The 16,026-nt window shown below is 36.1% G+C and overlaps 1 protein-coding gene across 4 annotated transcripts in view; it reads left to right on the forward strand.

Annotated features, from left to right (window-relative positions):
* PTPRZ1 (protein tyrosine phosphatase receptor type Z1) overlaps window positions 1-16,026 on the forward strand; it is a 185,409-nt gene that overhangs the window by 115,989 nt on the left and 53,394 nt on the right. For all 4 annotated transcript variants that reach the window (XM_047849163.1, XM_047849164.1, XM_047849165.1 and 1 more), the window contains exons 9-10: window positions 7,695-7,879; window positions 9,756-9,882. In XM_047849163.1, coding sequence (XP_047705119.1) covers window positions 7,695-7,879; window positions 9,756-9,882 — 312 coding nt within the window. The remainder of the gene's footprint in view (window positions 1-7,694; window positions 7,880-9,755; window positions 9,883-16,026) is intronic.

A 16,026-nucleotide genomic window follows, 5' to 3' on the forward strand; every position in this document is an offset into this window, starting at 1 on the left:
GACGCTCATCTGGAGGTGTGTCATATGCCCAAGTGCTCCTGTGTTCTGCACATCCAAAGTACACAGTAGTTGCCACAGTATGACCATTGTCTGTTTACTTATTCATCTTCCCCATTGGACTCTGAGCCCGTGAAAGAAGTAACTAGTCTTTACCTCCATTGCTGGGCTAAAGTAAAGTTCTCATTCACCAAATACCGAATGATGGAAAGAATCCATTTTCATACAATAAAACTGAGTGGTTGTGCTTGATGGGTGCCTTTTGCCCTGTTTAAGTATAAACCAAATGTAGTTCCAATTCAGTGTCAGATATTGTTCATTTCACAGTTAAGTGATGAAGGCTAAAACAAAGGCTATTTGTTTTGAATAACAAAAACAGTAATAACTACCATGTACTGTGTGGACCAGTGTGTTCAACCAGGCATTGAACCATATGGATTTGATTTCAGCCTCCCAACACCATCATGAAGTTGGCTTTTTTTTTTCTCATTTTACAGTTTGGGAAGCTGATGTTAAGTGGCTTGCCCAAGTTCACAGCACCATAAAGGGCTGGAGTCAGTATTTGAACACATCTCATTCTAAAGCCTTCCAGTTCTGCTGTGCTTTATAAGGGAACATAATTTCTGCATACATAATTTATGATGAAATTTTATAATAAAAACTGATTCTTAATGACATGAAACTTTTTTAAAAATAGCATTGGGTTGGGGCGTCAGGGTAGCTCAAGTGGTCGAGCACCTGACTGTTGATTTTGGCTCAGGTCATGATCCCAGTGTCATGGAATGAAGCCCCACATCAGGCTCAAGCTGGGTGTGGAGCCTGCTTAAGATTCTCTCTCTCCCTTTGTCTCTCTGCCTCTCTCTCTCTCTCAAATTAAAAATTAAAAATTAATAAAAATTTTAAAAATTAAAATGTTAAAAAAATAGCGTTGGCTTTTTTCAAAAACTGGAGTGATCAAATTCTTAATTTTTCCATCATGAATGTTTTGCATTCAGTAAACACTATCATTTGCTATGTGCATATTCCTGTGATGGTTTTCTTCTTTTTTTAAGTTTATTTATGTATTTAAGAGGGGGGAGGCAAGCAGAGAGAGAGAGAGAGAGAGAATCCCAAGTAGGGTCTGCTTAGCTTGATCTCATGACTACAAGATCACGACCTAGGCTGATATCAAGAGTCAGATTCTTGATGGACTGAGCCACCCAGGTGCCCTGGTTTTCTTCTTAGTACACACACTATCCCCCTTCAACTTTCTGAATTTGAAAATAAAAATTGAGGATTACATTTATATCTAGGATTTAACCTTTATTAAATTTAATCTGGAGATTTTTTATTTTTTAATAAAAGTTCAGTATTACATGAACATTATTAAAAAGGCAGAAAACACAGATAAGCACACAGGAAAAAAATAAATTTCCATATAATGTCACAGTCCAGGGATAACCACTATAGGGCTTTGGTGAATATCTCTCCAGGCTTTTGGCTTAAATTAAATATATATTATTATATCTCACAAAAGGGGGACTATACTACATATATGTTTGTTGATTTTATTTTACTCAGTGGTACAAATATATCATTAATGCACCATTCTTAATTTTGTGTAGTATTCCACTGTATACTTATAACAACTTACTAAACCTGTTCCTCAATTTCGGACACTCAGGTTATATTGATATATTTTGGTGCTATAAATATCTAGCATCATCCTTTTGACCAAGACAGAAGTAAAGGGTGGCATGAAGTTGTCAGTTTTCAGTAAACACGTTGTAGAAAAGTATATTTTGCACAAAACATTGCAAACAATTGCAAAAATCACATAAGGTCTGTATATCTATGTAAACTCCTTGAGGGTAGAGATCAAGCGTTATTCATTTTTGCATTCATAGCAGGAACTCAATAAATGTTTGCGAATGAATGCATAGTTTACCAGAACTTCAGTCCTTTAGTTTTGCATTTTTACATAGAGTTGCCATTTATTAGAGGCGTTTCTTTTTGGCATCATGGAATGGACACTGACTCTTCTAAGAATCACAGAATTTAATAGAACCTTGAAGGAGTTAGTAAAAACTGTCTTTTAGATAAGGAGGAATATGTGTGAATAACTGTATGAACCCAGCAAAAGTATAATGTAGGTGAAGTTCAACTTTATCCCATGCTTTCCAGACACCAGATGCTTTCTTGCTGCCTTCTTATCCCACTAGCAGGACTCTCCCACTAAGAAGCAGGGGCGTTCTGGAATACAGTGGAGAAAATCTTGGGCTTTAAAGTCTATAGACTTTTGGTATTAAACCTCAGTGCCAGTACTTATTAGTTATATGAAAATGGTCAAGTTACTTCACCTATAACATGAAGGTGCCACCTTGTTGTGAGGTTTAAATGGGCTAATGTTTGCAAAGAAATACAGTCTCTTGAACATAATGTGTCCCAGACTGAAAGCTACTACTATTGTAATGTGTGTGTATGCACACTTGTGTGTGTGTGCACATATGAGGACAAACTATCACAAGTATGGGGTGCTATTCAAGTTTCCCATGTTTAAGACTTTTGTTGAATAAAATCATAAATACACTTCAGATCTCATTTGCTAGCCTTGCAATATATTCAATGCAAAGTTTCTTTAATAATACAGTATAAAATGCTTTTCAAGGTAGGTTTGCATGAAAGGAGTGTCCTTATAGCTTAATATTGCATTTGAGCTATGAGAAATTTTCTGTAATTTCCTGGAAAATGTGATGAATTAAACATCACTAGACTCATCTTCTTGAAGGTCAGTAGTTTTAAATAGCATTCATTAAGGGCATGTGTACGTTAACACTGCACTCCAACTGTATGCAGAAACGTGACCTGAAGATTATTTACTTCTTAGAAGGTTATATATTACAAATCGAACGGTTGATGGAGTTAACAGTGTGTCCCTGTAAAAGACTGACTGAATTAAGCAGAATCTGAAAGATTCCTTTTGGCCACTTATCTAAAGTAAGCGATGCAATCATTGAGAAGTACAAATCAGTGGGGGATAATTTCTAATTACTATTTTTAACATTTGTGGGCATGTTTACATTTGTTTTATTAAGATCTGCTGCCCTCTGAGGGGAAATGATGACCTTAATACTGGTTGTCTTCTAAGTCTATAAATCTTCGAGTTCCTCACAACAAAGTCATCAAAATACCTGTCCCAATATTTTTTGAAGTGAGGCTCATTAACTTCAGACAAGAATGTGGTAGATTCATCAGTGTGGATCACAAAGTATTTCTGTCACGGGCCATGTTAAACTGCACCAAACTTCAACTCAGTGGGAAATAACAGTAAAGTCTAGTGACATCTTAGGCAATTGCGACATTTTCTCTGCCACTCCCCAAGAATCACCACTCTGTCTTTTTACCTGCATCCGTGGTTGTACTCGTAATCCATGGAGCTAAGGCTGGTCTCCCTCAGGGCACCTGCCCTTCTTCCAAGCTAAGCACGGAACGGCAAAGAGTCCGGTCTCCCTTAGCCATCCGCATCAGCTTTTGTGTTTAGCTGAGAGACTGGTCACAGCCAGAGTTGTCATTTATACTTCTCCTTCTTTGTTTATTTCCCTTTTCTTTTTCCACTTTTTTTTCCTTCTAACACTCATTGCTTCACTCTTTGGTACTTACTCTGCAAGTAATGTGCATTCCTCTGTATGAGGTGTTTACTCTTCATATAAGTTTATGTAAGTGATGAGAAAATACATGACTTTGTATCAGCCAAAATTTCGTGAAACTTTTACAACTCTGAGTGGGAAGAACGTGTAATTTTGAAAAATACAACCTAACTTGGTCTACATGGCATATTTTTTACAAGTTTATTTTGCATTCTTCTGTCAATGGGGTCTAGGACGTAGAAACTCAAAGCACCCATTATGTTTAATAGCTTACTGAAATTAAAGGTTAGAAGTTAGCATAGGAACGAGCTTCCTAAAGGCAGGAACAGCACCGTCTGTAGTTGTATGTCCAGAGTGCCTGGAACCCAGTAGATGAGAATTGAATGTTAAAAATAAGTTTTGGGGGCGTCTGGGTGGCTCAGTCTGTTGAGTGTCCGACTTCGGCTCAGGTCATGATCTCGCAGTTCATGAGTTCGAGTCCCACGTCGGGCTCTGTGCTGACAGCTCAGAGCCTGGAGCCTGCTTCCGATTCTGTGTCTCCCTCTCTCTGCTCCTCTCCTGCTCACACCCTGTCTCTCTCTGTCTCAAAAATAAGTAAACATTAAAAATTTTTTTTTTAAAGTTTTGAAGGAAGAACACTTAACAGCTTTATGAAGGAAACTACATCCTCATTCTTTATGTATGAGCAACCTTGCATTTGTACTGAAGCACTTACTTGTATTCTGTGTGACTTGACATGGACCCCAGATTTGTCACATGATTTGGCTCGTGGCCAAGGGTTTGCAGGAACCAGTTTCTCCTTCTTGGCCAGCATTCCTGAGAGAATCAGTAACTGTGACCCACATCACATTTAGCTTCTGGAAAGGAATCTAGACACACGGTTCAGTCCTAAAGAAGAAAATGAAACATCAGTCTAGTTCTGAACTCCCCATAAACAAGGAAATTATTTATTGTCATGATTTTATCAGTTGGTAGCTTATATCTGATGTCTGAGTATATGTTGATCTGGAGAACCATTCTTGATTTTCAATCCAGATAATGTGCTTTATGCAGTATATGCCCTTGTAATAAGGTAAGTCCATTTCAATAAGAAATATAAGAAAACCTGGAAAATTTAGTGCAAATTAATAACATATTCCATGGTCATACCCTGCTTTTTTTTTTTTAGAACACCAAGTAGTGTATATGGAATGAACTACATTGTTATTTTAAAAATCCATTCCTACCTTATAGAAGGTCAGCCCTTTGGCAAGATAATAAACAACATACAGAAGTACAGGTTTTTCCTCTTGAAAACATTTCATTTTATTATATTTATTTATTTATTTATTTATTTATTTATTTATTTATTTATTTTCAACGTTTATTTATTTTTGGGACAGAGAGAGACAGAGCACGAACGGGGGAGGGGCAGAGAGAGAGGGAGACACAGAATCAGAAACAGGCTCCAGGCTCCGAGCCATGAGCCCAGAGCCTGACGCGGGGCTCGAACTCACGGACCGCGAGATCGTGACCTGGCTGAAGTCGGACGCTTAACCGACTGCGCCACCCAGGCGCCCCTTATTATTTTTAAATGTATTTATCTTGAGAGAGAGAGAGAGAGAGAGAGAGAGAGAGAGAGAAAGCAGGAGAGAGGCAGAGAGAGGATAGAGAATCCTTGCTGTTATCGCAGAGCCCGATGCGGGGCTCTGTGTCACACAGCCCTGGGATCATGACCTGAGCTGAAACCAAGAGTCAGATGTGCAACTGACTGAGCCACCCAGGTGCCACTTGAATACATTTTAAAGTATATCATCTTTACCCCATAAAGTCCTGTATTTCAGCATCTAAAAGGTAAAATTTAGTTGCAGCTTTATAATATATTACTAAGCTGCTGTGATTATCAATAAACAAAAGGAACATTTAAAAAAAATAAATTTCTAGTTAAAATGTAAGTTTAAACTATTAAGCGAATTATCTATAAGCTCTTACAGATTTATAAAGAAGAAAGCAAAGAAAGAAAAACTTAATGACAAGGAAATACAAGTTTCTTTTTGAAGTCCTACTTCATATTAATGCTGATTCTTAAAATTTGAAACATCTGCTGATTTCTACAATTAAGGCGAAATAAACACAGACATTCAACCAAAGTAATTTCGCGCTAATTAGGCAGCAGTCCTTTGGGTATTTTGCAGCTAATAATTTATATTTTCTCAAGAGATTTTTGGTTAGTGTCCATGCATGAAACTTTAATGCGTTTTAAGGTAATTTCATTTTGTAGGAAGAGAATAGTTCACTTTAAATCATTCCTACTCTCTAAAAAGTGGGATTGATATTTGTAGGACAAAATATACAGATTACACTGTCAAGAATCACTTTCAACCTTCTAAAAATGAACTTGGGCTCATTAGAAGCAAGACTGAGGCAATCCTTTTCCTCCAGTGATATAGTTTATGTGAGTAGCTCACTTTTGAGATGATTCGATGGTCTTATGCCATCTGGTGGCCAGTACGGAAGTGTCACTAGATAGGGCACTGAGGGTGTAGCGTAGAATTAAATTAGAATACATTTTCTTATTCTGAATTCATACTTTTTCGTAAATTTGTGGCTTTGAAGAATTGTTCTTTTATTCCCAAAGGAGCACCCCATCCTAAATCCTTAATAGACAAAAAATAATATTACAGTTTTTACAGTGAATAATCTTGTCTCCCAAGTCATAAAAGTTATACATGCATTATTTAAAGTATATATATTTATATTTTTCTGGATCATTTACATACCATTGCTAGCATAGCATTCATAGGCTAAAACTCCTATTATAAATACTGTATATAAAAGTGAAGTTTCAATTTACAAGGTCAATTGTTAGTTTTGGGTGCCCTCCTGTGTTCACAAGCAAAACTACAAACTAATAGAGACCAAAGTTTTTTTTGATCACATTCTGATGCTCTTGTTCCGATGTTTTCATTGAGTTTTTGTGGCAGTGACTTAAGTCAACCGCATGGTCTCATTTAGTGGCTTTGTAACTTCAGGTATTTCCCAAAAGCAAAGCTTGGATTCTGTGAGCACATCAATCTTTAGCTTGACCTTTCTCTCTCTTTTACAAATTTATTTAACCCATGAAGAGATTATATTTATTGCTTTGCTCTATTATCACAATATCACAAAATTGTATAATTTTTATCTTTGTAATTATTCCAAATTCACATTATGAGTGCATTTCAGAAAATATCAAAATACTCTTTTTGATGGGACTAAATTTTTGGCATGATTCTCAGCATAGACTTGAATTAATTTTGAGAAGTCCCTGAACAATTTTCAAAATACTTTTTTCAGATCAGACAGAACAAATTTTCCTAAAATCAGTTGCTTAATCTATTTAAAATGCCAAAGTGGTATTTTTGTCAGCAGGTCCCCAAAATTCAGAAATGATAGTTTTAGTTGTTCTCCTATGCTTTTCTCGATAGGGAACTTTAAATTATTTCAAGGATTTTGAAACAACAAAATATCTGATAATAGACCATCTTTTATAATTTAAATTCTCCTCCTTCTGAGCTAAACATATCTGTCAGGCACCAAACAAGAGAAATAAAAACATCATGAACTTGAAGTTATCATTTGTTTATTTCTCAAATTGAATTTGTATGCCAAATATATTCCAGATAGGGATCTAAGCAATATGGAAATAAAAGCTGTAGTTCTTGTGTTTATTATGTACTACAGGAGTTAAGACCTGTTCAGGGAGGAGGTGGGGGGGGGGAATAATATAAGAGAACATGCAGTTAAAGCAATAGTAGTGTTAAAACAAAACAGACAATTCAAAATGACACAGATCACTTACGCAGAGATCAGAGGGTGCATAACAAGAGGCAACATTTGACCTAGACCTTTTCTGAATGGGAAGGTAGACACAGATAGGTAGGGAAAGAAGTATTTCAGATACCCAAAATGGCAGAAACAAAAACTTCACAGTGGAGAAGTGTAACTTTTTACCTTCTGTTGAAATAAAACAGAAATTTTCATAGAGTATGTCTCGTTTGTTAAAATCCTTGAGGCTGACAGTTGTTTCAATAACTTTTTTTTTCTCTGAAGTTTGTAGTTCAGAACCAGAAAATGTTCAGGCTGACCCAGAGAATTATACCAGCCTTCTTGTTACGTGGGAGAGACCTCGAGTGGTTTATGATACCATGATTGAGAAGTTCGCAGTTCTGTACCAGCAGTTAGAAGGAGAAGACCAGACCAAGCATGAATTTTTGACAGATGGCTATCAGGACTTGGTAATTATAAGATCAATTGTTTCATGTGTTGATAACACTATAGCTTAATTTTCAAGGTAGGAACTTACAAATGATTATATATTGTTGCTCTAAACTTTGTATGAAACTCTCCAGTGGGGAGGAGGGGAAACAGAAGCAATACTAAATTAGGTCCAGACTCACAGTGAATCATACACTAGGCTCTTACTTGTTTTCAATTACAGGAAGATTACAGCTTTGCCAACAACAACATTATAGAGTAGACACGTAGAGAAGACCTAGAAACTAGAGTTCATCTAGTGTAGCCTCTCTTTAAAAATAAAAGGTCTCGAAGAACAGTTGACTGTGATCTCACAGTTGTGGAAATAATTGGATCTGGAATCTCCGTGCTCTGATACTGCCATGTATCATTTCTCACACCATACTCTTCCGGCACAAGAAAATAGAGTAGGAGACACTGCATCAAAGTTCCAAGTAATAGATGTGAAGCTAATTGTGTCAGGACTTTTTAACACAAGTCAGATCATCTTTAGGAAAAGATCCACTCCCTCCTCCTCCCCACCCATGCACACGAATTAAAGAAAATAAAGTGTGGTATGGTATGGTTGAATCACTACATTATACACCTGAAACTAATACAGCATCGTATATTAACTAATTGAAATTAAAATTAAAACTTTTTTAAAAAGTCCAGATTCTGGTTTTTTTTTTTAATTTTTTTTTAACGTTTTATTTATTTTTGAGACAGAGAGAGACAGAGCATGAACGGGGGAGGGGCAGAGAGAGAGGGAGACACAGAACCGGAAGCAGGCTCCAGGCTCCGAGCCATCAGCCCAGAGCCCGACGCGGGGCTCGAACTCACGGACCGCGAGATCGTGACCTGAGCCGAAGTCGGCCGCCCAACCAACTGAGCCACCCAGGCGCCCCAAAAAGTCCAGATTCTGACCTGGGCATCTCAGTATTAAACTTTGCCTTGGTAGGGAAGGATTGGCCATAGATTGGGGTCTGGTTGAGAAAACCCTATCTGGTTATGGCCTTAGGAAAGCCCCACTGCAAGTCAAAGACACTGGACAATGTATTTGGACAACTGGAGTCCAGCAAGGCCTGGGAACTTGCATTTAAACAAAAACTGTCTTTGTTATCATGGTGTGGAACATCATGTGGGCAAATTGATAAAACATGTAACAACTTTTTAATACGGGTGTTTAGAACAGAGACGCTGTGAACATGGATGTTATATAATTTATGGAAATTTGCCATTTTTCACTTCATAATAATATTAAGAAGATAATCCTATTACTACCTGGCTTATATATTGTTATGATAAAGAGATAAATTGTGTTTTCATTGTGTTTTTTCACATTTTGCTCTTTGCAAATAGTCCATGTTTATTTGTCTAAAATACTAATTTGTAGTTTTGGGTACACATTTATGAATTTGATGAGTTCTAGTTGAAAATGAAACTTTCTAGAACTATATTTTTTAAGCAACAAAAAAGCCTAGTTTTCCAGTATCTTCATAATTCACAGATATCACAAATCCAACTTAACAACATTGCATAAACTTTTTCTTAGGTTAATAAGATATAAATATTTTTCATTGACAGAAGTCTATTATGTTAGTACTCTTATGAGAATAATACATTTGGGAGGCCTGGGGGGTTCAGTCAGTTGAGCCTCCGACTTTGGCTCAGGTCATGATCTCACAGGTGGTGGGTTTGAGCCCCAGGTGGGGTTTTGTACTTCGAGCCAGGAGCCTGCTTCAGAACTTGCACCCCACCCCCCGCCACCCTCCCCTGCTTGCACATGCACTCTCTCTTTCTCAAAAATAAATAAACATTTAAGAAAATTTTAAAAAGAGTAATACATTTATATAATTACTGACATCTTTCTTTTAGGGTGCTATTCTCAATAATTTACTACCCAATATGAGTTATGTGCTTCAAATAGTAGCCATATGCACTAATGGCTTACACGGAAAGTACAGTGACCAGCTTATAGTCGACATGCCTTCTGATGACCCTGGTAAGTGCTCTCCTGATATGCCTTTATGTAATCTACATAAGGAAGCTAGTTTACTTACTGGATGCAGTGGTGCTTTCTCTCTGACTTTATATTGTTTTGGTTAAAAGACAAAATGATTTCTTTTTTTTTTAACCCGGATCATCCGCCAATTTTGTGAAGCATGGAAACCATTTTCATTCAGCAGATCTGGGACAGGACAATAAGTAAATTTATTCTAAATACTGAATTTTTCTATTTTTAGAATAAGAATAGCAAAACTGATTGTTATGTCTGTAATGGTCATTGAATGAAAATAGCTATGTGAATATTAAGACTTTTATTTTGATAATGAACAGTTGGTTTCATTTGTGTTTATTTCCTTTTTCAGCCCCCAAAGCATTTTGTAGTAAGTATATACGTGATCCTAGGATCATGTGAGGTACTTTGAAATATCTATACAAAGCATCCAACAGTTTATCTTAGATATTTTTATCCACTTTGTATACTCCTGTGTGAAGTGGGGGAGAGTGCTTTTCTCCTAGCTGATTCGCCAGTACTGTTTCACAAAGTAAAACAAAGATATTGTTTCTAATTGTTTTTGTTTTTGCATGCATCTTCTCTAAGTATTATGGGGAAATCTTTTGATCTAAAATCTTATGAAGTAACTGAATGAAGTACAGATCATAACTTGACAATTTACAAATGCATGTAATTAAAGTCTCTCTTTTGCTAATATAAGCAGTTTTAAAGTAATAGAATGAAATATATATGTATGTGTACATATGTACATGTGTATACACACAGACATCATGCATATGCATATTTATAAATATATGCAAACGTACATACATAAATGTAATATTCTTTGGTCTTCCCTACCATGAGTCTACTCACTGATATTTTTATAAATTTTTCATAGAGATGGATGGTAATAAATTACATTAATTATAGCATATTCCAGTTTGACATATTGAAGGAAAACTGATGTGTATTGATTAGCCTTTGTGGTCTACATGATACAACAGGGTCTTTAATCCATTATGAGCTTGTTCACTGATTACCTCATAGTTGTTCTCACTAGTTAAACTTTTAAGTTAAAGTATATATGTCAGAGCACTGAGGATAGATTAGGTACCTTTCTAAAACACAGGCTACAAACTTGCCAAGTTACTTCCCAGATTAAAATGTTGACGGCTAACTAATATTACTACTATTATGATGGCAATATCACTATTTGATATTTCTTATGATCTGCCTCATGGCCTGTGTATAATGTATTGCTTTTATATAGCATTGTTTTTCAAAATGAGGTTATTTTTAAATGGAATGTGAGCTCTAAATGCTATTGAAAGGTGAGTATCAAATAAACTGACCATGGCTTTAGTTATACTATATCATGCACTGACTGCAGTCCCTCTGCAACATTCCCCATATGGATCCACCTAGAAATTCACATCTTTTTTTTTTTTTTTAATTTTTTTTTCAACGTTTTATTTATTTTTGGGACAGAGAGAGACAGAGCATGAACGGGGGAGGGGCAGAGAGAGAGAGGGAGACACAGAATCGGAAACAGGCTCCAGGCTCTGAGCCATCAGCCCAGAGCCCGATGCGGGGCTCGAACTCACGGACCGCGAGATCGTGACCTGGCTGAAGTCGGACGCTTAACCGACTGCGCCACCCAGGCGCCCCTAGAAATTCACATATTTAGCAGGGCATCATTCACCATATTGGCCAGTATCACATGTGAATTGATGAAATGTGGCATAAAAATCTCCTCTAATCCTATTGTGTATTTCGGGATGTGGATTATATTAAATACATTCATTTCATTTACTACGTTGGTTTAATTATACTACTCTCATTTCTGCACATAAAACAATTTCCCAGGAGTTTACAAAAAATAATTGTAGTTATTTATGTTATGCTCTTTCTCACTGTATCCACTCTGCCAAATTTTAAACTTTCTGAATTTTTTTGTTTTTTTTCTTTTTGAGATGTTTATTGCATAAAGAAAAACAGATCAAATATCTATTTTCTACAGAAGTGGTTTCTGAGTGATCCTTTTAGACTGAGTCTACACTGGCACAAAGTACAACATTCTTGTATCATTTGTAGCACTTTCACATTTGTACAAAATAATAAATATTACACTTGGTTTCCATTTATTCAAAGGCTGGGGACACTGTTGAGCTAATGAGATGTTAGTTTGAGCATACCACTTGATCTCCATGGATGTCTCAGTCCCTTAAAGCATTTTGTACAGTAATAATGTTTTAGTAAAAGATAGTGTTTGATTTGATGTTTCATTATGATATTCCTCTTAAAAGCAAAGGTTAAAAACTTAGATGGCTTATTCCTCAGTTATTCCTACCAAAAAGTCCTTCATCAAAAGCCAATTTACCCAAAGTTTGGAGTCTTCTCATGTTTCATAAAGAAAATATTTGTTCCTTTAGATCTCATTTTTTTTCTGATCTAAAAGGCTGCAATGGCATTTCAATTCATGTATTTTCAATTTGTTACCAAAATTACATTATTTTAAATACTTCTCCAGTCAATACGTCACAGTAAAAGTTTTGAAAAAAGTACTGTCTTGAGGTTTAGTGTGATGGTGCCCGCAAGAATCTTACGATTTATGTGGCTAATAGAGATGTAAGTGACTCTTGAGTTTGCTGTTTATTTCATGGTTTTTATTAGTACCATTTCATCCTGTTAATTATGTTGTTCATTCCCTTAGTAACATTGTAATGTACCCTAGTGAGTTATATTTTATTATTTTGGATAGGCTTTTTTCTAAACACTGTATTGTTCTTTGCTTTTGTTAAAAAGAAATGAAGGAGGTTATTTATAACTGCCCTCATTCTTTCAATTGTAGATTTCACATATGTTAGTCAATATCCATGAAGGAAAACTCAATCTCCCAAATTATGCCCTTAACTTTAGCTAATCTGATTATTGCTTGTGCATTTTAATTACACTTGCTGTGTACAACAGTATCACCATAAAATTGGCATCCATGAATATTACTATAAATTGCTATTTTAAAATCCATGCATAAATGCATATTAAGAAACCATTTAAATTTGTCCAGGAAACCATTTTAAGGTTAAACTGAAGTGCATAGTCTTTGCAAATACTTTATAGAAAATTATATTTATGAAAAAATAATCCATAATTTATGTCATTGTAACTAAAATAATCGTGTCATTTTAAAATCTGTAATATACAGCTAACTATTATACAATTATAGAGGATATTATTTAAGTACGTATTTTAGAGCCTTGATAGTTATATGTGTTAAATTTACATGTGTGGTGAATTAGATCAACACATTTTTCTGTTGGTGCGTGCTTTTCAGTTATTTAACAATTGTGTTTGTTAAATCACTATACATCTGTCCTTGTTCTGCCTGTACCACCCTATGCCATGGGTGTTACAATAATATTTAAAATCACAGTTTGAAGAGACTGTAGTCTACGTTGCTTTGACTTTTTGCCTGTGAGACTTGGCTTTCCTTTAAACAATTAAATAAGCCTTGCTTGCCAACCCATGTCAGTGTTGCTTTTTTGTGTTATGGAATATTAATGTGGTACTAACATGCTCTTGTAGAAAATGTGGCATTACATGTGCTCCAAAACAAAACCAGAATGAACCAATAGCTTTTGCTGAGTTGTCACACATACGTGAATTTTATATGTTCACTGACAAAAAAAAAAAAAAAGAATTAACAGTCTTTACTGTTACATGTTTTGTAGGCTTCATGCAGTCTATTTTGACCAAGTGAGTGAGAAGTCTATAAAGCAGTATAGTTGCTTAACTACTTAGTATGTCAGTAATGCCTGAGTCCGATCAGTGGTGACCAAAATATCGGTTGTTTGTGAGGAACCAGCAGGCCAAAGGGTTCGGAGTATGCGATCTTGTGCCGACCACCAGAGCTATACCTTGGGTGCTATGAACTCTCAGACTCAGAAGTATGGCCTCAGAATCTCCGGGTAGATAGAAAGAAAATTTGTGAAATTATTTTACTTCAGAATTGTTCTGAAGAGGCTCAGCAGGAGAGCTCTGGATTGTATGGGGGAAAGGCATGTTGAATTGCTCCTGGGCAACCACAGAATTTTAGTCAATTCAAATAATCTAATAAGAAACCAAAGTGAAGATCCTTCAAAGAGGGTTAATACTTACAGATACGAAGACATCAAGACTTGGGGTATTCACCCAGGAGAGTGCCATGAAGCAAAGAGGGACCAAAGGACTGCTTGGACCCATACATTTTGCCTCTAGGCTCCAAAGCGGGCCAGAAGACGTCTTATCTCTTACTTCAGTAAACAGCAAAGCCAGTTTCAGTAGAACTCACTGATGCTCTTTGAGGGAAAAGTACTGGGTAAAATCACATATTTTAACTTAATAAGAACCAGAGTCCATATAGTTAATTTATGCTGCAGTAAATGGATAAAAATAAATTAAATGCAATAATAGGGAAATCAGTCCTCAATGTGATAATTATATGTACCCTATGCCAGCCTTGACAGTCAATAAGAAAATTACTTCTGCTTATTAAAAATATCAAGTTAGGTAAAGTTAGACCATGTTTTTGTTTGTTCCCTTGTTTGTTTTTAATTTTAAAATATTTCCTTAAGCATGTTGAAGAGAACGGATTATCACTGAGTTTTTTTCCCATAGCCTCTTAACAGAGAAAAATCTACAGTATAATATATGTATCACTAACAAATATTTGTTATAACTTGCCCTTATTAACATTAAAATATTTTAAAAGTACATGAAAAGGTATGACTCCATTTAAAAGCATTTCAATAAAGGGGCGCCTAGGTGGTTCAGTCGGTTGGGCATCTGACTTTGGCTCAGGTCGTGATCTTGTGGTTCGTGAGTTCAAGCCCCGCGTCGGTCTCTGTGCTGACAGCTTAGAGCCTGGAGCCTGTTTCAGATTCTGTGCCTCCCTCTCTCTCTGCCCCTCCCCACTCATGCTCTATCACTCTCTTTCAAAAATAAGTAAACATTAAAAAATAAATAAAAGCATTTCAACAAATTATGTATTGTCTCACATGCTGAATTTGAAGGTTTTCATGTGCATGAACTTCTCTTAACTGTAGTTTATAGAAAATCATATTGAAATTTCTTATTTGTCTTTTACAGTTTAGTTGCATCTCATCTTTCAACTCACATGTATTTGTTTCCTTAGAGGTTATAGAGATACAAATGTTTCAGACTGTTTGAAATCACTTTAATTTGAAAATGTGAAGAATAAAGAACATGAAAAACAAAACATAGAAAATGGAGAACATTAATGATCCAAATAAAGGTTTCCAAACTCTTTCACGGTCAGTTTCAACAAGAAAAAAAAATAATTGAATGTTAAAATTTAATTCAGGGCTAAATTAACATTGTTCAGGGTAAGTAACTTTGAGATAGCTAAGTAGTCAAGAGTATTAATTTTATCTAAGTTAACTTGAGAGCGTGACTTCACTTCTAAATTCGTCCTGAATTCTCCTCTAAATGGAATCCACACACAGGACCACATTTTATTCTTAGTATCTGGGAATTTTCTGTTAAAAGTAGATTCAGTAAAATCTATCATAATACAGGCCTGGATTTGATAAACATTTCATGTTAGTTCAGTTTTGCCTTTGAAAACTTTATAGAGTATGCATTTCTTCTGAGGATACCTAGAGGTATAAAACATAGAACATAAGCAGCATTGGGGTAGTAAAGAGCATGAATTTTGGAGATGGAGTGAGAGTCGATGAAATAACAGGACTAAGAGAAGGAATCCTGCAGTAACGCTTAGTTAAACCCAAGTCCTACGTGGCACAGGTGAAGCATGAGGAACAGTGCTTCTGCAGGTGGCCCCTTGGTAATTTGACATTGGGCTAGATTCCTTGTTGGAGAGAGGGACCCAGCTCCTAATCTTTCCTCACATTACTGATAGGGTTTGTTTTAGGATTGAGACATCCATGTACTGGAAATAAACGGATTTTGGTCATTGGGAACAGCAGACTTGACTGACCCTGGCCAGATCTTTGCGGGAGCACAGCTAAGTTTCCCTGGCGAGAAGGAACCAGATCCCTCTGGTCAGTCCTTCCTGTGGCCAGCCAGGTTGGACCTGCTGGAAGGCACTGTCTGTTTGGTGCAGCACCCTGTGTACATATAAGC

Source organism: Prionailurus viverrinus, chromosome A2 (assembly GCF_022837055.1).
Source record: "Prionailurus viverrinus isolate Anna chromosome A2, UM_Priviv_1.0, whole genome shotgun sequence".
Classification (NCBI taxonomy): Eukaryota; Metazoa; Chordata; class Mammalia; order Carnivora; family Felidae; genus Prionailurus; species Prionailurus viverrinus.